This window comes from Ceratosolen solmsi, unplaced genomic scaffold (assembly GCF_000503995.2).
Source record: "Ceratosolen solmsi marchali unplaced genomic scaffold, CerSol_1.0 scaffold61, whole genome shotgun sequence".
Lineage (NCBI taxonomy): Eukaryota > Metazoa > Arthropoda > Insecta > Hymenoptera > Agaonidae > Ceratosolen > Ceratosolen solmsi.
Window position 1 is genome coordinate 844227 of NW_011948435.1, and position 25961 is coordinate 870187.

At 27.3% G+C, this 25961-nt stretch overlaps 2 protein-coding genes across 2 annotated transcripts in view; both read right to left on the minus strand.

The window, feature by feature from the left end:
* The window catches only part of LOC105364902 (cationic amino acid transporter 3), a 7268-nt gene extending 1725 nt beyond the window's left edge, over positions 1 to 5543 (minus strand). Inside the window, exons 1-5 of the mRNA XM_011502932.1 lie at positions 5417 to 5543; positions 2688 to 2934; positions 1603 to 1887; positions 756 to 860; positions 123 to 505 (exon numbers count right to left, since the gene is read on the minus strand). Coding sequence (XP_011501234.1) covers positions 123 to 505; positions 756 to 860; positions 1603 to 1887; positions 2688 to 2934; positions 5417 to 5446 — 1050 coding nt within the window. The 5' untranslated portion in view covers positions 5447 to 5543. The remainder of the gene's footprint in view (positions 1 to 122; positions 506 to 755; positions 861 to 1602; positions 1888 to 2687; positions 2935 to 5416) is intronic.
* Positions 5544 to 14020: 8477 nt separating this feature from the next.
* LOC105364904 (phospholipase A2 inhibitor and Ly6/PLAUR domain-containing protein) lies at positions 14021 to 15669 on the minus strand. Its single transcript, XM_011502933.1, has 3 exons — positions 15592 to 15669; positions 15361 to 15480; positions 14021 to 14244 (listed from the first exon to the last, which is right to left on the minus strand). The coding sequence occupies exons 1-3, from the start codon at positions 15638 to 15640 to the stop codon at positions 14051 to 14053; spliced, it is 363 nt and encodes a 120-aa protein (XP_011501235.1). The 5' UTR covers positions 15641 to 15669; the 3' UTR covers positions 14021 to 14050.
* Between the last annotated feature and the right edge of the window lie 10292 nt (positions 15670 to 25961).

The window sequence follows — 25961 nt, forward strand, 5'->3', positions numbered from 1 at the left end:
GAAAGAGTGCGCCTAACAAACTGAAAATTAGCGCGGGTAAATAATTAATAGGCCGAGAAGTTTTGAAATAAAATATTGATGAAATGTAACAAAAAATATTCGTTAGAATTGAAAATCGTGTTAAACCTCGAGCATAATCCACAGATAGCTCCAACGGTAATAAGATATCGAGCCCAATTCCATCCTATACGATCGAACATGTACGGAAAAGGTGCGTCAGAATTTTGCTCATAATACGGTAAGACGGTCGTTACAATTGCGGACACTCCAAAGTAAGCGAAAAATACTACTGTAAGCGATATTAAAATTGCCATGGGAATACTTTTTTGTGGATTTTTGGCCTCTTCGGCTGTTGTCGCAATACAATCAAAACCAATGAATCCATAGAAACACGTAGCTGCGCCGGTAAATACGCCGGATATACCGTAGGGCATGAACCCTCCGGTCCCATAAGGACAATTATTATCCGTGCAATTGGGCTGGAGATTCCAATTCTTCATATCAGCTTTAATACAGTACTTTACATTACATTTCGTTCGTCTATATTTTATGAGTGATCATTAGATTTTCATGTGCTAATTGTTAAACCATGCCATGGTTTTTAATTGTCAATAGATTGGACAAATTTAATGCTTACGAAATGGCAATTGATTAGTCATTTCTCAGCGCATTTCATATCGATATCTTATTAGATTAATTATACAATTGTAATGCTTAGTTCTAATCGTACAGAGACTTTGTCAAAATTAACTTACATCTAAAAGCTCCCGCCGTGATGACGAACAAAACAACAGAAAGATTCGTTAATGTAAAAAGACTATTTGCTACTGATGATTCTTTGGCTCCTAACGCTAGAGCAGCTGAAACAAGCGAAAACAATTTCAGAATGTAATTTATAGGGAATAAATGTGATTCGTGTGCAAAAGCAAAATATATACATATACGAGGATATTGATTTATTTCTTCAGACTAACAGAACTATTAAAACGTTTCAGAAGACGTGGAAATCTGATTCCTTCGATTAATGTTAAATACATAAAAGTCCAATACACAGGTGCGTTCGTTGAATATGTACGTACGTATTTATTTTTATATTTCATGACTCGCAGTATATAGTCATTTAAATTCATGTAATTACTTTAACAATATAGTCAACCGATCCTTCGAGTCGTTAAACAAAAATAAAAGAAACAAAAAGTACTCGCGCGTCTGGCAATTTAAAGCTCATACGCGTAAAAATTTGAATAGTATAGATCGATTCTTCTAAAAGTATAATTCGCGATGGGCGCTAAAATTTTTTACTTTTTAACCAAAAAAGATCGTAAACAAAGGGAAAAATGTGTCGATGGATGCATAAATTTAAGTAGTTTTAAGAGCAAGTAGTCTTGAAAAGTCTCTAAAAGCTCGCTCCTTAATCAAATCGGCATCTCCAAAACCAGTGTTTACGAGCTTCAGCGAGGGTCAACGAGAATCAGCGACGTATCACACGGATGGTCGAGTAGATGGGGAATCGTCCCTCAAAATCCATCGGAATCGAAACACCAACGGTACTTACGGGACTCTGTCCAAGGTATCCGAAAAGTATGGTTATCGAGCACTAACCGGAAAATAGGAGTGTAACGCCGAAGGCGAAGAAGTCCGGATAGGAGGATAAATAGGAGACGTCGATCGGGGCAGCGGACTCGAAGGCGTTCCTCATGGAGTTGTTGAAGAGCGCGTCGACGTAAGTGCTGAGGCCGCGGACGACGCTCGCCGAGCCGATGACGTACTCAAGTATGAGCGTCCAGCCGATGAGGAAGGCTACGAACTCCCCTATTGTCACGTAGCTGTAGATGTAAGCCGAACCGGCCCTCGGAACTCGAGCGCCAAATTCCGCATAACATAAGCCTGAAAAATAGAAATAAATAGCTTTCACGTGAAATTTGACGATCTGGGCTGCGCAACAATGCGAGTCGCGGGGCTTTTTATCGCTCGTTTCAATGCCCCGTTTCTGTCTAAATTGTGCAAATTTACATCGCGGCTTTACTATGAATGCTTATAGGGTAATATTTACATTTATATTCAATATTTATATATTTTTCATTATTGACATTTAAATAAGAGCGTTTAACACGTAAAAAGCAATTATAATTAAAATAAAATACTTCTTTCAAGAAATTATATGTACACGTCTATATGAATGTGTATGTACACGCACGCACGCACGCACGCACGCACGCACGCATTGAATTAAAATAAAATTTAAAAGAAGAAAAGTTTTCAACGTAAAGAAATCTATTTTTAAGCACATGTAAAAGCCGACTTTCCCAGATACTCGAATGAAAATAGCTCTCACTTAGTATTTTGTAGTGCACCACTTTAATATTCACCATCTTATAAACATTTCTTTTTATACACTTTTGACCCAATTACCAATCAATAGCATAGATTAATATTTAATTAAATATTCATGTATGAATTAATCCTTTAAAATATAAACATTAAATATATTTTTATTTTTCATAAGCATAACAAGTCTATCCCCCATCCTGCTCGTCACTGCAAACTCGCTCGCCATTTTATTATTTATTGAATAATGAATCGAAATTAAGCTTTCGAAAAAACCACTTTTCAAGTGGTAAAATAAAGATTTGCATCGAAAGACATAAAGAGAAAATCTCAAGATAATAATTACAATAATCGTATACCTGCGAATAACGAGGCTATCGCGGCGATCAAAAATGAGATGATGACGGCGGGGCCGGCGATGGTTTTAGCGACGGAGCCGGCGAGCACGTAGACGCCGACGCCGAGCGTCGAGCCAATCCCGAGGGACGTGAGGTCCAGAGTCGAGAGGCATCGCGACAAAGGCGTATCTCCTGGCATGTCTATTTGCTTCTTACGGTTGAATGATTTGATTAGATCGCTTAAGTGCATCGCTCGATGTTTATGTTGCTGAAATTTGTTATTTAACATATAGGCTTTAAATGTTACGCCACTTCATACCTAATCGCACCGTGCAGCGAAATTTTTTTGCTTTTATTTTGTTTTTTATTATAACGTTTGACGAGTCGTTTGTCTCGTTTTTGCCTAAGTATTTAAGAGGAATGAAAGAGCGAATAGCGGCTTGAAAGTAATATATGCTACATCGTAAGGGGTTTTTTTTTTTTTTTTTTTTTTTTTTTTTTTTTTTTTTTTTTTTTTTTTTTTGTAATGCAATGAACTTGCTTATCGCTTATGCCAAGAGCCCTTTACAAAGTCTATTTACAAACGTCGTTACTTAGCTTTTGCCTTTGAAATTCAGCATCAACACCGCACCAACAGCTTATATTTCTTTGGATTTAATCGATTTTTATTTAAATTTGTTTACAATCTGATATTAAAAAATGTATAATAATTTTATGTTAATAATCGTGTTAGTAAATCCAAAAAATATAAAAAAAGAAAAAAAAAAAATATCAAAACGATATACGCCGCGATGTATCAATGTAATCATTGTAATAGTAATAAAACTAATAGCCTTAAAAGTCAATATTGTTATTTCAAATATTACAAATGTTTCAGATTTTCACGAGAAGAAGAAGCAATAAAGACGAAAAAAAAAAAAAAAAAAAATTACATATGTAACAATACTCATGACGTAAGTTTTTAGTTAGTTGAGTATTATATGTTTATCGCAAACGTGCATAAATATACAGGAAAGTGAAAAATTCGATAACCGCGTGTAGAAAACTCATCAAGGTTATCGTAGTACATCAAAATATCAAACTATCATAGTTTTTAATAGGAAATAGTATCTAAATTGTTGGTAGAAAAACTTCTACAACTATTATGATGCGACGGCTGGGCTATTATCTCTCATCGCTTTAACACATATGAATAAAAATAAATAGAGCAAATAAATGATTAATCAGTGAGTAGAAATTGAAGCATATTAATTAATTGTAATAAAACTTAACTAATCCGACCTCACAGTGTAGATAAAATTTTTTATCTTCCAAGTTAAAATCAGTTCTTATAAAATAGTAAATAATCACGGTATTACGTTAGACATTAAATAAACCTTCCAATTATAATTAAAGCTATTTTGAAATAACAAATTATTCAGTAAGTTTTCACTTTTTACCTTGTCTTGTAAAATAAAATGGAATTTTCATTGAGTAGACAATTAATCAAACTATAATTTTATATACGATGCTTTACAAAAATTAGCTCTTAAAAGAATTTTGTAATTTTCCAAGTTTAAAAATCATGAAAATCAGTAGTGTTACGATAATCGAACAGTTTCGTTGAAATGTATATTATGAAAAAAAAAAAAAAAGAAAAGAAAAATAATAAATAAATCCGTATGATGAAATGAATAATAAGTTTTTTTCTTTCTTCGTTTTTAATTTATCTTTTACCAAGTCCAATATTAATTATAACAGATAAGAATGTTACTTAGTAAATTTAAATTTAATTGTCCGTAAATGAGTAATTGGACGAATGGCCATTACGAAGTCGAAGCTAGCAATAATTCATCTCTTAATTATAATGTTTAAAAATAATTATTGAAATGCCAACGTGCATTTTATATATTATATAATATAAGTCAATTTTATGAAAAAAAAAAAAAAAAAAAAAAAAAAAAAAAAAATAAATCAGATTTATAGATTGATTAGATGGAGATTCGTTCGATATAGACAACTTTTTTCGTTAACGCACGCTTCATTATTGTTGTTGTTGCTGCCGTCGTCGTCGTTGTTGTTATGTTTATTATTGTTATTGTTATGCTAGAGTATGAAAATAGTATGAAATAACGTTTGTATTAATACCATTAGTTGTTAGATCGACGGAATACAATTATCGTTTAATTGTCTAAAGTAATTGGCAAGTAATGATATTTATCCCCAACATTGATAAGCATACTCACCTACGAGTGACTTTATGAATATTCTAATACATTATTACACTGGATATATTTTTAAATTCCGAGTTAAATTTCTGAATTTAAAATAATTTAAAATACCACGTGTGCTCCGCTCCGTATGTCGGTTAAGTTCACCCCCACCGATTCACAAGGGCGCGAGACTTAATATTCACCGACAATATACAGCCGATTCGTTAAATAATCACATTAGCCTGAGACACAAAAATATTTGATACACACTTTGAAGAGGAACGAATAATGAGCCGATGAAGCAATAATGCCACTCAAGATGTTAATCAAGGATTAAGAACCGTCTGGGCGAACTTATTCTCGACAGCTCGGCAATTGCCGTGCAATTTAATAACGCATAATCAAATAGTTACATATAAAAGTACCCGTGGATAAAGTAAATGCGATACCTCGGCGTATCATTGTCATCAAAGCCCGAGTTTTCCAAAAGGCCTTGGGTAATCAAATCCGAGGCGACTGGCATGTGTCACGAAGCTCTCATCCGAATAAAAATCTTACCGTGATCATTTTAATCCAGGACAAGTCCATGATTAATTTGGCGCCTGGTCGAGGTGTGATCGAGGGATCCGGTTGCTTGCGGTGCAGGGATGACGATATAAGAAAATGTAGAAGCGGAGGAAGAAGGAGAAGAAGAGGACGTGGATGATGATGAAGAAGAAGAAGAAGAAGAAGAAGAAGAAGAAGAAGAAGGAGATGTGAAAAAAAAGTCGTCGACGGCCGTGAATATTTAGAGGCTCGTGGCCGGTAGCGCGCTTTTAGGTGACTGATCGGGCAAGTCGACCGAGTGACACGAGGAACCGAGTCCCAGGCGTAGCTCGTGGTGCGCACGCGCCTCCAAGAGCGATGTATTCGCCGCGACTCGTCTTACCGTCCACGAGGCGCCTAGCTTAATTAGTCAATTGATCGAGTTATCATTTTCCATCGTCGTTTCGACGGTGAGTCGACCCTTATTCGATATTCAAGATTCGGGCATTCCTCATCGTCCGCGAATAGTTTCGGTTATTACGAGTGGATGTCACGAGACGCCTAACCATCGTGTATTTATCACTAAATGGTATAGGACAATCTCGATCGGTAAACATGATCGATTTATGGAATTTTGAATGGAGAAGGAGGAGGAGGAGGATCAGTTGGGCGAGACAGAGGCGATAGTCGATCCGCGTTTTATACTTTAACGTTACAGCTAGCTGTAAGTAAAGAGAGTAACGAGCAGTTTTATGAAGTACCGAGTCAACGATATTATTTCCATAAATACGAAGGTGCAACATATTATATCGCTCTACTTAAAATTCATAGAATTATTTGAAGTTTAAATCGTGCACAATTTTAATGTAAATGAAAATAAAAGTCAGATGAGTCATGTACATTCATATTAATTACAATTTTTAATTTAATTGAACCTTCTAAGCGTTTATTTTACGAATTTATTTTCAATAACATTGTAATTGTTCTCGTATACGTTGATCTAACGAAGGCTTCAAGTTCTGTAAGGACAGTGTGAGTTAACTAATAATTACCCATAGCCTTTCAATCTATTATTCTTTAATAGAGAATTTTATACAAAATAACATATTATTAACATATTATTAACACATTATTATTATTATTATTATTATTATTATTATTATTCTCATTGAATATATTAAATTTCTATTTACATAATTGAAATAACAATCTTCATCTGTAAAAATGTAAATAAAATAAGAATGTGCAAATAATCAAATACATTATTATTAAAATTTGATTTATACTTTTGGTTCTTAAGTTACTTTAAATATTTTAATAAATAAAGTGATGTCAATTACAAAGACTAGAAAATATAGGTAAATTACTTATGCCCAATTATTACTTATTAAATACGTATGTAAAATGACGATTTTATTGTGACGGCAAACAATATTTTAATTATTTGATGAATTACATAGAGCTTTGATTAATATTAATATTCTTGTTCTCAAACTTGTCAAAAATTTGAATTGAAAGACACGATCAATCGTCTATGCGTTTCATTGAACGCACAAGCACTTCATTCTCTTATAAAAATTTTATTTCCCTGTTTTATCTTCCTAAGTATCACTTTCCGCAACAAACAATTATGAATGTATTCTAATTTTGTTTGCACGATATAACAAAGATACAATAAAAATAATAATAAAAAAAGTAAATATTTAACTTAAAATAAAAAGAAAAAAAAACGATGCTAATTACTTATTATTTGATAGTGGCGAAATAATTATACTATTTATCATTATAATAATAAACAGATTTAGAAAAGTAAATATCAAGGGTTCAGTAAAACTACTCTTATCTTCATAATATTGCACAATGAAAAATTATTATGCTTACGTACAGAGAGGAATGGATAACATATATTCAATGTCATTACAAATAATTATGCTTTGTAAAACTATAAAAAAAAAAAAAAAAAAAACATAAACAAAAGTTTTAGTGATGAAAATAATTGATTTATCAATCTCATCTGAAAATTTTTAGATTTTATTTATTATTATTTATTTTATCTTATTTTTTTTATGCTCATTCAACATATAATTATCAATAAAAGTTAATTTACTAGTATTTTTATTATTTGATAATAATATTTATTTAATTAATGGACATTATTATTAATTTTAATGAAATATATATTCTTATTAGACATATATTGTTAGGATTTTTATATAAGTGTAGTTGTTAAATTTTAATTAAACAAAAGATAACTTATTCGTAAGACATTAATTTTTTTAACAGCTTAATGTTGTTCGAAATATATACAAAGAAAGTCAAAATTACTTTTATCCACTTTTTGATAGTATATTTTTTTATCATTTTTTTTTTTTCTAAATCTTTAGTAAATTAAATATTTAAGTAAATTAATAAATTCAATGAGATTTGCGACGATAAACTTGAATGTAAATTTGCAACATTTAATATCTTCGAAAAGATATTATTTTATAGAGATGTTATCTAAATAATAAATTTGAAACGAATATTTTTATATATACGTTATTCTACAATATTTAAAAATTAATTAAAATGGAACTAATGTGCTTTAAAATTAAATTATTATTATATTCAAGTATTTACGATTGAAAAATGTGATAAAAGTATGAAGTAAAATAGTGCAAGAATTTTATGACTATTTCAATTTAAACACATCAAGAAATATGAATAAATTAATATAAAATATGTTAAAATATGCGTTATTAACACATAAAGCATAATAAAAAGTTTTATGTGATTTGGAATTTCTTTTTCAAAGAAAAACATTTTTACAAAGAAAATAAATAAAATAACTAATTTTTTACGACATTGAAACATCGTATGTATATAATATATTTTTAAAAAAATTATTCTATAGTCATGATTTGTTTATTAGTTACCATTATTATTATTATTATTATTATTATTATTTATTTTTTTTTTCCATTAAAACTTTATTTTATATTCTACAGTTATAGTGAATAGGACGTGTAGCGAATATTAGTAGAATAGTCTCATTCGCTAATCTGATATAAATTAAAGTAGCGTACAGTTTTCATTTTTACATTTTAATCTAAAATAATTATCTTTATACAAATCATTTTTAAATATTTCAGATTAAAAGTAAAAATAACTTTAATTTTATGAACCAATAATATGCAATTTCAAATACAAAATAATAGATACATTCTCTAAATTAAATTATTTTTAGTTTATGTTATAATTTATGGTATAAAATAAAAATTTGATATTATAAAGAATTGTTAATTACATTTAAAAAAAAATTTCCGCTTAATTATGTAAATAATTAAACAAGCACATTTTGAGTTAATGTTTATTAACTGACTGGTAAACTGTAAATTGAAACCTTTTAAAAAGATACTTATTTGGCTTGAAAATATGTAGTTTTTAATTATCTTATATTTATTTAAATAATTGAAAATTAAATTTATCTAAAAAAAAAAATTTTAAATTTCTTTCACTATATGAGATAAACTATTGTGTTAAAAACGAAGAATGTAAAAGTAAGTTATTATTTATTATTTAGAGTGAGTATATTTTAAATAATTAAAATATTGAAAATATTTATAATATTTATAATACTTACAGTAAATTGATATGCATGAAATATAATAATTATTATATTAAAGTATATCCTATTTTGTTAGCATATCGATAATTAATACATAATTTCTAAATTTTCAAACACATAAATATAGATTTAAGGAAAATTTAAATAGTTTAATCATTATTGTCAGCAATTAAATCAGGAATTCCAATTTTTTGATAAAATATCAACATATTTTCTTTTTATACTAAATTCTCAAATAGCTTTTATTTGAAGTTTATATCATATTGAGTATTATATAATTGTTTAGTAATGATTATTAATTTTTTTTTGTTTTGTTTTATAAATTTAATTAATAATTAAAATTAGTTAAATATAAGTTGTACTTTGTATACTTAAAAACACTTATAATTGGCAATATAAAATAAGTGATTATGTCACATAATTCGAATATTTTTTCAATTATTAGATACGTTATTTATCATCATTGTATAAGTTTTAAAATATACAAATAGTTTATGTAATACGAGACAATAAATGTATTGAATAGAAATGTTATATAAAAATTAAGTGGTAGTATTATGTAATAAAATATTTTTAATTTAAATTTAAGAATTTAAATATTTTATTTCATCTATTTATAATAGCATTACAAAATTAAATATAAATTTTCAGTTTTCTTTTTTATTAAATTAATATTTACAAATTATTTTAAATTTATTATCTTCGTTTTAATTAGCTTCAGCATAGTTTAATACTAATTATTTCATTGGAAAAATAATTTTTGATTATATGCTCTGTATAATTTTTCAATTGAATATAACAAAACTGTGTCAATATTTGAAAAAATATTAAGTATCACGTAATACAATAAGAAAAATGTGTATTGTATTGATGACGTCACTGTTAATAACGTTTTCACTCACTCTTATATACAATTAATAATATTTCAATTACATGGTGGCGGCAAACAGTGGAAATTATGATGCTCATTATCTAATTACGGATTTGTATTAAAATATTTAAGCTATATATTTGCCATATTGAATGAAAACAAATGTATCTTAATCGAATGTTTAAATCAATTGAATTATCGATCGATTTATTGAATTTTCAATTTCTTCAGCTATGAACACGTGTTTACCCATATCGCTGTATTTTACTTGCAGTGCTTAATTTTATTACGATGTTTAAGAATAAATTTCATTCTAATTTTTGTTAATAAAAGTACATTGGGTATTTTATTTATTGAATAAATAATGAAAGAAAGTGAAAGAAATTTATAATCAAGTTGTTAATGAAGTTAACAGTTACTTTATTAGGTGAATAACAGTCTTTCATTCTGTTCGTTGTTAAAATTAAAATACAATTTAGTTTTCTACTTCTACAAAGCTAAAGCAATAATCTTCAAATTGTTTAAGCTTAAATTGATCGTACTATAAAGAAATATACGATCTACTTACTGTTAAGACCCAAAGAGCTTAACATTTTTATCGTGTAGATATAAAGCACTATCACTTACGCATACAACTGATTTTATTGTCCAAGTATATAAATATATTATTTTAAACGAAGGTTTTGATCTTGATATAAATTTTTAAGTAAAATAATGTTTTTATTTCGAGATTTTAAAATTACATGTCAATTAAGGTTATCTATTGATAGCAATTAAAATTCTTAATTTTTATTGATCAAAATTAAAAAAAAAAAAATACTTATGTTTCTTTCTTTAGATGATAATGAAGATTTATCTAAATATTGTTAAGAGCTGCCGCATTTTCCAAGAAATTACAACTTTTAAAATGTAAAAGTATAAAATACTTTCACTATCTATTTTTGAAATAATAAATTTACTTTTAAACATATAATTTATGGAAGTTTTATACCATCGATTTTATTACATGTAATTTAATGCCAATATTAATAATAAACAATAAACTATTGATTTAAATTTTTTATTGTCGTATATTACATGGAATACAATAAAGATTAATGTTTGAAATAATTTTCATTATTATTTAGTTCTATACACTATTTATCTCAAAATGAAAGTTTTTTATTAACTTTATTTTATTTAATTTTAATAAAGTCATTTGTAAGGAAAGTACAATTACATATCTGTAATGAAAATTAAAACTGCATTCTTTAATGAGCATAAATTGAATTATTATTAATAAAAAGTATATCTGCTAAACTTTACAATGGTTTTTCCGGATTTCCAATTTAAAAACTCATTTTAAACATTACAAATTAATTATTAATGATTTATTATCAAAGCTCTTAATTATTTACTATTTAATATATAATCTAGGAATAACATTAATTTTTATTTTATAAATATATAAAATATTATTAATTATTGATGTTTTGTATATATGTTGTGATCTCATTAACATTAGGTTTATTTACTTTTATTATATATTGGTGCTTGCATTTACGAAACATTTTATTGAAATATAAATGATATTTTACAAATATATAAATTTTGTTTTATAAATAATAAATATTGGATTATGGTTCACACATATATAATGAATTCGTTAATTAAAATTCTACTTACAGTCACGCTGATAAACATTATTTTTTTCCTTATTTAATAGCGTTAACAAGTAATTGAAATATTTTATCTATGTATACGAATTAAATATCAAGTAAAATGAATTTAAACGTAAATTAGTTAAGAGTAAACAATCACTTTAAAAAAAAAAATTTCTCTTTTTGCTTTTATATCTTAATTGTTTGCATTTGTTCAATCATAGTGAAAATAATTTATCCACAGTATAACGAGGGTTTTAATTTATTTTACATAGTCTTTTTGTTTATTATAACATTGAAAATGAACATTTAATATATTTTTTTTTATATAATGTTAATATAATAGATAAAGTGAGATAATATAAAGAGTAATTTAAATGACAGTTGAGAAAGTTATAAAACGGTCATAATATGTTATCTATAACGAATCGTTCCATTGTATTAGCCTTTGCAAACTGCGAGATTACGAATTGCGTTCCTTTTTTTAATTAATTTTATAATATTCCTTTGTAACGCTATTCGAGTTAACTACAATTATATATTTATTTCAATTTGTCTAATGTTTTGACCCTAATTAATTTTTATTAAAAAAAAAAAACATATTACACATTTAACAAGGTATTTTTAACAAGGAAAATATATTTTCAAACAAACTCAAATATTTTTTTTTGTTTAAATATAATAACTCTTAATGACATATTTATTTATAATAATCAAAATGGATGTCGTTATTTTTACGAACTTCTACCGACGTATTAATATGCATTTCTCGATTAAAATAATTTAATGTAAAAAATTATTATTTTGTAAAGTATTGAAATCATAATTTAATATACATATATACATTAATTATGTTTATTCTCGCAATATAATTAATCAATTTTTATTAAAATATGTTTTATATTAATAATGAAAAAGAACCTTCTTTAGGAAATTTTTAAAATAAATTATTAAAATCGATACTTAATCTGAAAATATAAGAAATTACTTTACTATAATATACACCTAATTATCATTATATATTCAAGAATTTCAGAGAACATTAGATAATAAAAAAATTTTAATTTCTTAATTTTCTTATTCAATTGTGTAAAATATTTTTAAAAAATGTAGCATACCAACTCACCCATTAATCCAATCGATCCTTAATAAATAATATAAGAATCATTCCGTTGTTTAGAAAATATGCAAAGCTGAAAAGAAGTTCACACTTATCAAGCTAAACGACGAATGATAAAGAAAAATTTATTGATGCTTCGCGCACTCTACGCATGACTTAATCCAAATAGCGTAAAAAATATTTACAGTAGTTGATCTGCTAATTAATCTGCTAAGTTAATCGCAGTGTTATATATATATATATATATATATATATATATATATTGTAAAATTAATTGCAGAAATTTATGAACAAAAATTACCATAAAAATTCAGATTAAAATTGTATATATATTTTTCTTTAGAATATTATTCTTCATATTTATGTATTGGCTGATTGTAATTGAAACATTTTCAATTATATTAATAAATACATTGTGTTTCGTAGACTCAATCGATATGCGGAAAAGATACATTTATCCTACCTACCCATTCGCTAAATTGATACTACATAATTCATTCCCCAATCACGATTATCCATTAATTTGTCTCGTAATTGATTTTATAAGCCCAAGCTTTCACCCATTGCTTTATATAATCGAAAGGGGTAAAAAAATTTTCCTTCATTTGTTCGTTCGTTATATTTTATTACGTATTTCTTATATAAGCATTTGAAACAAAGTATAAACATTAGGATAATAATTATAAGTAAAAAAAAAAAAAAAAAAAAAAAATGATAAATTGAGTTTACAATTTTTTATTGTAAAAATACGTACACGATCTTTTCTATATATTTTCAGTTATTTTAATATGCATACTATAAAACTTTTACATTTAAATATAATTGGACGGATTCTGATAAATACTCATTTCTTACATTAGATTAAATTAATTGCCATTTCTTCATTTTCTGTGGAAAACATCTGCTTAATCAAACACATATTTAAAATGAAGAAACTACCTTGCACATTGTTTTTCTTAATTTAAGAAATTGGACGGACATAGTTACAAATTTGTTCGTTATATAACGAATTAACATATAAATATACTATTAGTACATTAAAATAGTTTACTTACAGTAAAAAAAGTTTTTAAAAAATTAGAGTGGAAAATATGGACTGAATTAAAAAATTAATTTCTTCAGTTATAATGTACGAAAAAAGTCTGGTTTAAAGAAAATGTTTGAATTAATTAGATTTACATTATGAAAATTGTGATTGTACGGTAAGCTAAAAAATAATAAAAGTAAATTTTGAATTTACTTTGGTAAAGTTAAGCTTTAAAAATTTATCGTTGTATTCTCCATATTGTATATAACGGTAATAATAGTGACATCATAGTTGTTTCAACCTTACTAGTCCCAGACTGCAACAATAATAACAAAAATTAGTATTTAATAAATTCATAATTATACAGTTCTATTTTGCTTATTATTCTTATTTGTTATTAAATTATAGCATATTTACAATAATATAGTAATTGCATCTATCTCCTTGGCAACATTCGGAGCATTGCCAATCTTGATACCAAATGTGCGAACAATCTGGCATATTAGTACGTCGGATTCTTTCGCATTCTCTTTTAGTCGAACATCTTTTCGAGATATAAAATTGCTTTTTAGCACCTTGATTCCAATATGGTGTACCTGCAAAACAGAATACAATATATTAAAAAAAAAAAAAAAGATTTATTTATTATTGAATATTATAGAAAGTGAAAATTAAATAAATTAGAAAACTTCAATAAAGTGTTAATATTTAAAAACCAATTATTCTATGTATAGGGAGATAATATTTTTCTATCATTGTCGTATCTCTGATATCATATATGTAAACGTTGTACGCAATCATTGGACTTTATGAATGTTATGAATGACGTATGAATGTCAAAAGAGAAAGAAATTTAAATTATATTACACTCCATCGATACAATTTATGAATATTTATAAATTAATTTTTTCATCAAATTGAAATTATAAAAATTAATATAAGGATAAACGTTTTATATAAGGAAAGAAAAAAAATATATGAAATAAAATATGTTATTTGCAAATATATTATTTACAAATATCTGTAATATTGTCTATTTGGTAAGAATAATCAAATTTGGATAATGAAAAATAGTTACAATAAAAAAGAATAAATAAATAGAAGGAATGAAATGGTACTACAGAAATATTATAGCATCCACGGTATAAATTGTAAAAATGATTTAAAACCACTAAATGCATGCTAGTTACCTAGTATACAACACTGTTTTTATCCTATCGCACGTACCATACATACATTGTAACATATTATTATTTATCACAATATAATTATTGTACGTAGTTTATTATTAATACTTATATTTATATCCTAACCTTACATTATATCAATCAATTTTTACATCTGAATTTTCTTGACATTCATTGCTCCGATGTTAATGTTAATGCTACTTGACTAACGAAAACAAAAGTCTTCATTCATTTTTAAACCTATCGTTTGAATTTACATTACGATTAAAAATAATATAAATTATATTATACTCAACAGGTATTATTTATACTTTCAGTGATTATTCAGAATTTTTGGATTCTTATTTAAAAGAAATCACGCAATTTTTAACGTTCATTAATCATTCGTTCATTCATTCAATAACAAATTGATGAACTATAAATTATCACAAATTCATTCGAGCAGCATGAACCTCAATGTCAATTGGGAAACCTAACCTTACTCTCTCAAAAATTAACGATATAAATTTAAATAATCGAACTCACTGCCCCATTTGATTTCTGACAGACAAGTGTCCTCTCCTTGCTCGCAGGTTTTAATTGTGTTTAGACATTTTTCAATATTGCCCTCTTGATTTTTACAAACATAGCACTCTAGGGCGTTGCCTGGAACACAGCAATAAGTTTCACGTTACGAACATCAATAAATAAATTATTAACGATTACATTTTAGTGTGGTAGGAAGGGTGGTAAAGAACGATTATTATAAGTCCTCACTGGTGGAAAGAATTGACACTCCCAGTACAGATAAAAGCCACAGTTGCATCTTGTCTGTTAATCAAATGGCTGGAAGTGTGGAAGTGAAAGAAATTTGGAAATAAAGGAAAGGCCGAGAGAGGGGCGGGGGGACACAGAGAGAGAGAGAGAGAGAGAGAGAGTTTTTTTTTTCTTCGAAACGTCGGTACGTCTTGGGACCAAAGAAACAATCGGTATGACGTGCGCATTAAAGAGAGACGGCGAGTATGCGCGCGCATTGAGTGGCGGAGGCAAGAGAGAGGCGTGTCGTTACCAAAAGTTTGGTGCATCTGCATACAATGTGTAGGTGGAACTTTTTTAAATGCTTGCATTCGAGCTTTCATAGGCGTTTGGCGGGTGGACGGGTGTTTAATTGCTTTTGCAATTTCTGTTAAATTCGTTTGTTAAATGTGGGTTGTGAAATGGAGCGGAAGAACGTTGTCAGCACAGGACGTGTAAATATTCAAGTATAACCGATAGTGTAAATGATACACGGGTTATGCGAAGGCACACGCGTATTATAATTATTCATATAAAATAAATGGATAATATGATTTTTGAGACGATTGCAATATCTACAGACGTAGGACTTTCTCTTAAATATCTTTCTATTACCTTGTTCATTCGTTCAAGCTCACTTGAAATTACCGCTTTATCTATGTATTTATTTTTACGGGAATATTTAGTTTGAGATAATTTCTTTCTTATGTTATTATTATGGATAAACACAGATCGAATTACATTTATTAACGATATTGAAAAACCTAACCTATTATTGTTCACATGAACATTACGACAACATAAACTTAATAGGATATACTTTCAAGTTCGTACATAATACGCCTTATGTTTATAATTTTAATTTTTCATATAATTTGACAATTTATGAATTTGCTTATTGTTTTCTTATTGATTTTTCTCTTTTTTAACTACCATTTTACACGTGCATTTAACTTAGCCTATTACAGTTTTTTTTCTCTAATTTTTTCATCAGTATTTGCTTATGACGTTTTTTTCTTATAATTTATTTTCCTGCTTTTTTTTTCCCCACATTTAAGTACTTGCATATATCGAATATCTTAATGCATGTATGTTTATTCGAACGAATAGTTCATTTCTAAGAATTTATTTCTAGAAATTTAAACATTTGATAAAAAATATTGACCTTATTATCAAAAAGCCAATTATAATAGCTAAACAGAGACGAATGGGTCTTTAATTGTAAATAAAATAATTTTATAAAATAAGCATTTAAAATTTTTATTATCCAAGTAATTTCATAATTATTATTTCCATTGCAAGTTACTGATTGCCTATGCAATCTCTATAGTAAAAATATAATTTCGCTTGAGTAAAATGAACAAAATAAATAGAAAACTTACACTAAAACGATGGAAAAAATATCACAGTGGCCCATTTAAGAAGCCTTTGTTTCCCTTTCATGTTTTTATTTTTTTTATACTCTGCATACAAGTACTTTTTATGTACATTTTCCCTTTTTTTTTTTTATTTTTTATTTTTTAACTAAAAATAGCGTAAAGCATACATGATCGCGTACATGTACACCTGTAAGCTATTGACCTACTCGTGTATACAGTTTTTACAGTCATTTTTATCTAATCGGCAATGTCGACACCATCATCCTTACAGTTTTATTTATGATTTTTCCGATTTGTTAATTCGTAATTTAAATTTTGATACACGTATATATATATATATATATATATATATGTGTGTGTGTGTAATTTGTAATAAATAATACAATAAAGTACTAATTTCTAACTCACTGCATTTTATTTATACCTTTATCCTCTTTTTATTTGTTATATTTGCAAACATATACTAGACAATACAAGAACATACTTTTTTAATAAAATATTCATGTTGATACGTAAATATATATTTGAAAATTTCTTAAACGCTTGTAGAAAAATGAAACATTACTTTATTATATGTTTTACATCGACTTTTTTTTCTTTTTACGATTTTGATAATTTGCATTGAAAATTATTTATAATTTAATTAGCATATTACATATCGAACAATTATTTTCTAAATTTTTCTGCATGTTAATAATGTCTAACCGTATTAATTAGACAACAATATTTATTTATATTGGGCATAGGAATGACTTTTTAACTTATGGAATATAAAAAAAGAAAGAAATAAGTTTAATCAGGCGATGCAGACTGTCTCGGTATTTAATCGAATTCTCTATTCACAATTTATCTATTAAATTAAAAGGCCATTTTTCAAAATACTTGTAAATTATTGTAAATAAATTAGGCAGGTTGAGAAAGGAAAAATTTAGGAATAGAAATTTATTAAATAAACAAATACTAAATTATTATACATTAATCAATTTTTATTTTTGTAATATAATGTTTGATTATAATAATTTATAAAAATCTATTTATAAAATATTCAAAAATTATAAACGATAATCCCATGTCTATTGATAAAAATTGGGAAAGTTTTAAGCACATTTTTTATGCAATACATTATTCATTTCATTTAACGGCTTTAGATTTTCTACAATTTTTATACATTTACAATTAGTATTCGTCTTTGGAAATTAATTTCCATTGCTCAGAATTATTTATTTTATAATTTAATTGAATAAATTTCATAAATTTATACATATATATCGAATTTATATGAAAAAAATTTAAGCAAAAATGTTAATTTTTTTTGTAAATATTATAACAATTATCCAGATATTATTTTATATACTAATAGAATTGCAAAATACATAATTTATAGAAAATTTAATATTTAATTTTTCATGGAGTAATAATCTTAAGATTTTAAATTGAGATAAATTTACTTATATTTTAATGACAAAAATAAAAGGACTTTATTTGATTGACTAAAATTAAAATAAACATTAATCTTACGACAAGATTAAATTAAATTAAAAACATAAATATATCATATTTTATTGAATATTTATAATCGTTTTTATTGTTTAAGTTATCATAAGTTATTTTATTTATGTTTCCACCTCATTTTAAAATCAAAAGTAAATTATTATCGATGTAACTATATTCTCTTAAGGCATTTTCGTTACAAAATATTAAAAAATTGTACGAAATTGTCAAGCTTTACTTTTGGAAAAATTTCTTAGAACCAATTTCTTAGAAACAATTTATTTAAAATCCATGGTATTTTTTAATGTTTCATTGAAATTAATTTGTAAGAATATATTTTTATCAATTTAATGAAATTATATAATGTTTCATTATTCGGTATTATACAATAAAATATTAATGGCGTGAATTATTATTTTATCTGATTATTAGTTTAAATGTATCTGAGTTTATCGTTACGTATTGGCATTGGGAACATTAATAATATTATTACCATGATTTATTAGTGATAAGTTAAGTGATGAAAATTTATATTATAACTTATGTATTTTGAAAAAAAAAACTCTAAAACATTATAGTAAAATAATATGACTCATTGTCTGTAAAATTCGTTAAATACATGAATTTAGACTTGAAATTTAGTTATCCAATGTATCGGAAAATTTAAAAATAATTTTTAATCTAATTATATAATAAAAGTAGTTAAATGTAGTAGTATTATTATTATTAATAGTAACTCGTGTTAACTGATATCGTATTAGGTAAAGGTATATATGTATTTTTTTTATTTTTTTTTTTTATAAAATATTTTAAGATAATACTATGTTGAAGTTACAATATTTTGTAATATTTCCCTCTCCGGTTAAATTAATATGAATGTAGTGTTCAATAATTAAGTAATAGTACATTCTTAATTTGACATTTATTTAAAATAATATTAAAAATATTCATAAAAATTGATATATTTTTAAAATAGGTTGGTAGTGATAAAACATTTTGGTACAAACTCAAATTTGATATCTTTTAATTGCTACATATTTTATTAAAATATACTTTTATTTACAAAATATGTTCATTAGTATTGGATTAAATTGTAAGTTAAATCATGGCTCTTAGACTATAATTTTCTATTATACATAATATAGTATTATTATGTGATTAATTATTTTCATAAATTTATTATACTGCATTACTTTAATATTGATCATCGCTAAGTTCATTTCTAGAAATGAAAATCATAATCTTTCATAAAATGCAATTCATTTTTTAAATCGATGCATTTTATTTTAGAATATGTTCATTAGAATAGTTTCGAATTTTGTTATAGAAATAAGTTTATTAAATTTCGTGGATGATGTGATTGATGACACTCAGTTAAGTCTTATTTAAATACAAAAAATTATTAGCTCGTTAGATATCGATTAGATTGATAATAGATATTTTTAAATCTACTTAACATACAAATTATTGCTAGATTGTTATATATTAAAAGATTATTATCTTTATAGAAAAATAAAATTTTATATAATGCTTGTTTAAATGCAAATAAGTGTCAACGTTGAAGAATGTATTTTCTCCATTAGTATAAATACATTTATCATTTATCATTTTTTACAAACACTATTAAAAAATATGAAAATAAACCAAAATTTATAAATAATGCTTGAAAAATATATATATTAAGTAAAGTTTAATGAGTGTATTATTTTATAAATAATCGTTAAATATAACTAGGCATTGATCATTAATTTTCGATCTTTTCATAAGTTAATCATGATTAATCATTGTAAGTAATTTAGAAATTCATTACGAAAAAGGCTGCAACGGTCACAAAATACATAAGTCTTATAAAATATGCATAGATATAAAAGTAATTAGAAAGAGTTTTTGAACAGGTTGACGTGTACATCGTACAAGAGCGCTAACTTTTTTTTAGACGTATCCACTAGATCATAAGAATTATTATTTTATTAGGGATTTATATTGAAAATAATAAAATAATATTAAAAAACTGCATCATAGATCGAAAAATATTTAAAAAGACGGATTATATTTAAAGGTAAAAAAATTTTTAAAAATACTGCTTTATTTTCGCTATACTTATACTGTCGTTAATAAATAAATGATAAATAAATCTCTATGAATTTATTCTTAATTTATCATTAATTCGTTTCAACGTACTGACGATAAATATTTCTTATGCGTTGACGTTATAATGGGAAAAATGGAGGAATTTTATCAGCACTTAAGAAATGGTATATTTATAATAATAATAATAATACATCATAATTCGATAGATCTTAGTTATTGTCGGCCGCTTAGTTAACAATTACGAGACAAGTGTTTCTCAACGATTTCTCAAATTCACATTATAGCCATATAATTTCAATTCAAACGATGAAATATGCTGTAAACATGGCTCACTTTTTTTTCTCTTTGTCCAATCTCTTTTTCGAATTTGTCAATGAAATTTAATTTTTATATGCTTGAAAAAAACTTCTTTTACGAAATTGTTATACGTCGTAGATGAGCTTGTGCAAGTAGAATGAGTCTTGGATTAGCAAGCCGAAGCTCATTAACATTGAAATTTATGTACTCACGTTTCGCGGATAAATGCTTCAAGTCACTTTGGGCTTCATAAACAGAATCGCTCGATTTTAAAATTTTATTAATACTGGACGATAAATGTCGTTGGCAAAATCTCTTAACTAACTATATACCAGAATAATCGTTTATACAATTGCTTTGCATATACGATTTTTTGTTTAGAGTTATAAATAAAGTATCATCGGTTAGCACATGCCACAAGTTCTGATATCTGAAATTGATTTATTGAAATTTATGGAGAAAGATTCATTATATTATAATGGATTTCTTTTTATTTTATTCGTTGTCGGATTAGTTAATCTAATTGCACGAACAAAAATATATACACTAAACTCATTATAATCAAATATTAATTCAAATAAAAGCACTATTCATGAAATTTATTCATAAGAATTAGTTATAATGGACTAACTTTTCGCATAAAATTTAAAAGTATTTTTATAAGTAAAAAGTAACAAATTAAAATACTACTAAGTTTACGTATTTCATATAAAACGGCAGTTTTAAAAATACATTAATTATAACGTAACAGTAGGTTTCATTTTTAATGCAATAAGTTATTTAATAGCAATTTATTCAATTTTTTTTCTCTCTCTACCCTAAATCGTCATATATTATGATAATTAATGTTCTGATATTAAAATCTTGAAGAATTTACTCATATTATTTGTTATTTTTACATTATTTAAAAAATATAATTAGTATGTTTTTTTTTTTTTTAATTCCCTTACTTTATTATTTTCGTATATTTATTTTTAACGAGAGCCAATTAAAAGTCCAAATGGTAGTACATAGTATATATTTTTTTTAATTTATTATTTTACAATTATGCTTCATCATTAAATCGTATACTTTATAGTACAGAATATAAAATTTATAAATAACAAATGTTAACGTTTAAGATAAAAATGAAATTTGTATCGGATATAATTTGTTTGAAATACTCCGACAATGTTGCATCATAATAAAATGTAAAATGACAAACTCATACAATGATTACTCGTAATTTCTAATTAACTAGTTAATTTTGACGTTTGAACTCTTATCCTTACATTCTATATTTTAATGTTAATTATGGTTAATATATATTAAGATTTTTACATAAATGAAATTTTTGTCACTAATTTCATTTAATTAATATGTAATAATTTTTTAGAAAGTCACCATAAAATTAAGCGCTTTCGTTGTTATTATTCTTTTTTTATTGATATCTCATGTATTTTGATAAAATTAGTTGTTTATTCAAATATCTAAATATAAATTTTTTTCATTATTTATTCGATTTTATAGAAATGTTAAACACTCGCGTTAACGTAACGTACTATTATATAATATCAACACTATTCAATTAACCTTATTATTACATTAATTTTATTATATTAAATATTAATTTATATCATCTTTATAAGGTGTTTTACTATTACTAATACCATTACTATTGCTATTTTACTAAGTAGAAATAATTTTCACTTGAATTTATGTGTATAGGATTATGTGCGAAGTATTGTTTATAAAAAATACATGTAAATTATTTTGGAATTATTTTAAATAAATAAATATATTTATATAAATAACAATTGTATTATGTTTATGAAGGAGAATATATTAATTATATAAATTATTCGAGTAGTTTTAATACATTCGTGCATAATATATTGAAAAGTCAGATAATTTTTAATTTATATTTTATAAATTGAGACTTATATGTAAATAATATTATTTCGAATTTATTTGTATAAAGTATTAAATAGACTCAAATTATAATAATATCTAATTTATCGGTAAATATGTTAATTAACAAAAGACATGACATATTTTGAAAATGAAATATTTTTGTTTATTTTAATATAATATATATTCTTAAGGATAATGAAATTAATTTTGTTATATATATATATTATCAATATTTTCAAAAATTTCATTGATTACGAAGTTGATTATTTACACTTTAATAATAATCGCTAATATACATTAACACTTTTGCATTATCAATATTGCTTTATTTGTTCTCTTTTTATTATTTCTAGATTTATATAGGTGTATTACACACTCTAAAGGTTTTAATTTATTCTTAATTATTTTTTGCAGTAGTAGAAACTACTTTTTAATTAAAATTATCGATATAAAGAATGTATCGATTATAAAGACAGAAATTCTTTAGAAATATTATTTCATTCTTGTCATTATCTTATTTTATCTACATATTATACTATTAAACCTGCAAAATTCTTTTTCGTTTCTTACCTTCTCATTTCATCTTTTTCCCCATTCCTCCTCCCCACTTTTGTTTCCACGATTATGCTTTTTCTCTATCTTTTTATTCATCTGTCTTTTCGACTTTTTTCTCTGATATGATATATCTATGTCTCTTGCCCCGGAACGACCTCGAGGCTGCGCGTAGCCGGGGGTTGATTTTCCGCGCATATAAGCTGTTGTTGTAGTAAGAGAAAAGGAGACAGAAGAAGAGGATGAAAAAGAGGTAGGAAGATGAAACGATGAAGAGCAGAATAGAATAAGAAGTAAAGATAAAGAGAAAGAGGTTGAGTAAAGGTGAGTAGGATAAAGAGATAGATAGATTGAGAGTGTGAGTGAGAGAGATAGCGGGTGGGTGGGAGGGAGAGAGAGAGGGAGGGAGGGTGGATAAAAGAAGAAGAGTGGGATGGTCAAGAAGAGAAGGGGATGGAAATAGAGAGAGAGAGAGAGAGAGAGAGAGAGAGAGAGAGGACGAAGTTACACTTTGCAGAGCAGTGATGGCTGAAAATATGTCAGAGTTCGGAAAACGGAAGCACGTTTTAGAATAAGTTAAACCCCATGTACATACTTTATATAGACAAATGAAAAAATATAACAAAACTGTGATGGGTGAGTTGATTAATAGATAAATATGCACATCGTATAGACGAGTGCATATTTAAAGCAATCTGTATAGATTGATAGATAGATAGATAAATAGATCGATGGACAGGCAGACAGATTTACAGACAGATAGATAGATGGATTAATAGATAAAATGAGAGAGAGAGAGAGAGAGAGAGAGAGAGAGAGAGATAAATAGGACGTAAAAATATACAATATGAAGGTTAAAATAAAATAAAGTAGACAGAGAGTATGTAAAGTGCTCTATAAAATGAAAAGTGATACTGATAAATAAGTACATTAGTTATAAAATTTAATATAAATGAAAAATTACGAGATTGGGTAATTAGAAAGGGACCGGATGGAAATAAAAAAAAAAACTATTGTAGGATAGAAAAGAGCATTGATAGTTAGGTACATTGGGGGATGATAGGTTGAGGGAGAGGGGGAGGGACTAATATATGTGTGATGATTCGAAGAGCGGAAAGCACAATATCAGATGCAATGATTGGAGGGAAATGACAAACTATCGGGCGAAGATAAATGCACCGAAGCAGGATTCGAAAGAGTAGGGGATGCGAAGAGGAGATAATGAGTACAAGAGAGATGGAGAAGATCCTTACGATCTCTATGGATAGGCTCGTGGATCTATTCCCAGGAGAGTGTGCTTGTCATGTACGCGCACGTGCGCTTACGTGTGTTTGCGTACGGATGCGCTTGTATACGTGAGCGTGCACTCGTGTGCATGAGAATGTGTAGGCGTGCATATATGCATAAATGCGGGTATGTACATATTCGCGGAGCTCGCTAACCACACGAGTTGAGAGATGTCGATATTTGAGTGCGCGGCGCTGGTTGAGCAGTAGCAAGCCCTGAGCCATACACAAGCGCCCGTGTATTTACATACACACACCCACACACACATCCACACATCCACACATCCACACACACACACACACACACACACACAAAATACCAACATAGGCACATACGTAGGCACAGGTGTACGAGCGTACGGGCGCGCAAACGCACACACACACACTCGTGCGCGTGCACGCACAGCGCATCGATACACGAGCTCTTGTGTGCTGAGTGTGCGCTGGGAATCTAAAATTATATATCGGACGTACTCGTCGCTCGTAAGGGACCTCGACGCGGTGAACGTATGTGAAAAGGTTAGCTCCCTGTTAGTGCAAGCGAGATATGTGAGTCGCACTGACCAAAGAAAAACTCGCAGTAGTAACAGAAGCGGTTGGTATGGCAAAGAGAGAAAGACGCATGCACAAACCTGCACGTACACACATGCCCACACACGTAGTACGAATAAGATAATGAGAAAGAGAGAGAGAGAGAGAGAGAGAATTGAAAGAGAGAGTTGAAGCGAATAGCACGAGTAATAAAAGAAGAAGAATCATGTATAAAAGAATACGAGAGGCGGGAATTGAGAAAAGGAGATAGATGAAGAGAAATAGGGAGAGCGAGAAGAGGAGAGAAATAGCGAGTGCGCGCGCGCATAATTATGTGCACGTTTGTTTAAGAGGGATAGAGGTAGGGAACGAGTGAGACGGAGAGATTTAGAGTATGACAGAAGATTCGGAAGGAGAATCGGAGGGGAATCGAAGAGCGCCTGGTGGGGATAAAAGCCGGGAGAGTAACGAGGAAGAAGGTAGGGATAAAGAGAAAGAGTGAGAGAAGAGTCGACTGGGAGTTCGGACTCGGGAGTAGTAGAGCTTGTGTGCCACCCGATCGCGCAGAGTACGCACACGTCTGTCTCTGCGCTTCTCTCGCGTGACAGCCGACGACGACCACGACGACGACCACGACGACGACGATCACGACCAAACATCCTAATAAAAATAAAATAAAAAATCGCAATAAGAATAACAATAACAACAGGAGCATAAGCAGCAGTAGCAGCGGCAGCAGCAGCAGCAGCAGCGGCAACAGCAGCGGCAGCGGCAACAGCAGCAGGAGCAGTAGCAGCAGCACCAACAGCAACAGTATCAGCAGCAGCAACCC

Excerpts from the sequence above, each read along its gene's own strand:
- LOC105364904 (XM_011502933.1), bottom strand. The coding sequence starts at position 15,640 with ATGCAACTGTGGCTTTTATCTGTACTGGGAGTGTCAATTCTTTCCACC. Across the intron at positions 15,481-15,591 it reads AGTGTCAATTCTTTCCACCA|GCAACGCCCTAGAGTGCTAT; the intron begins GTGAGGACTTAT and ends GCTGTGTTCCAG. Across the intron at positions 14,245-15,360 it reads GTCAGAAATCAAATGGGGCA|GTACACCATATTGGAATCAA; the intron begins GTGAGTTCGATT and ends TCTGTTTTGCAG.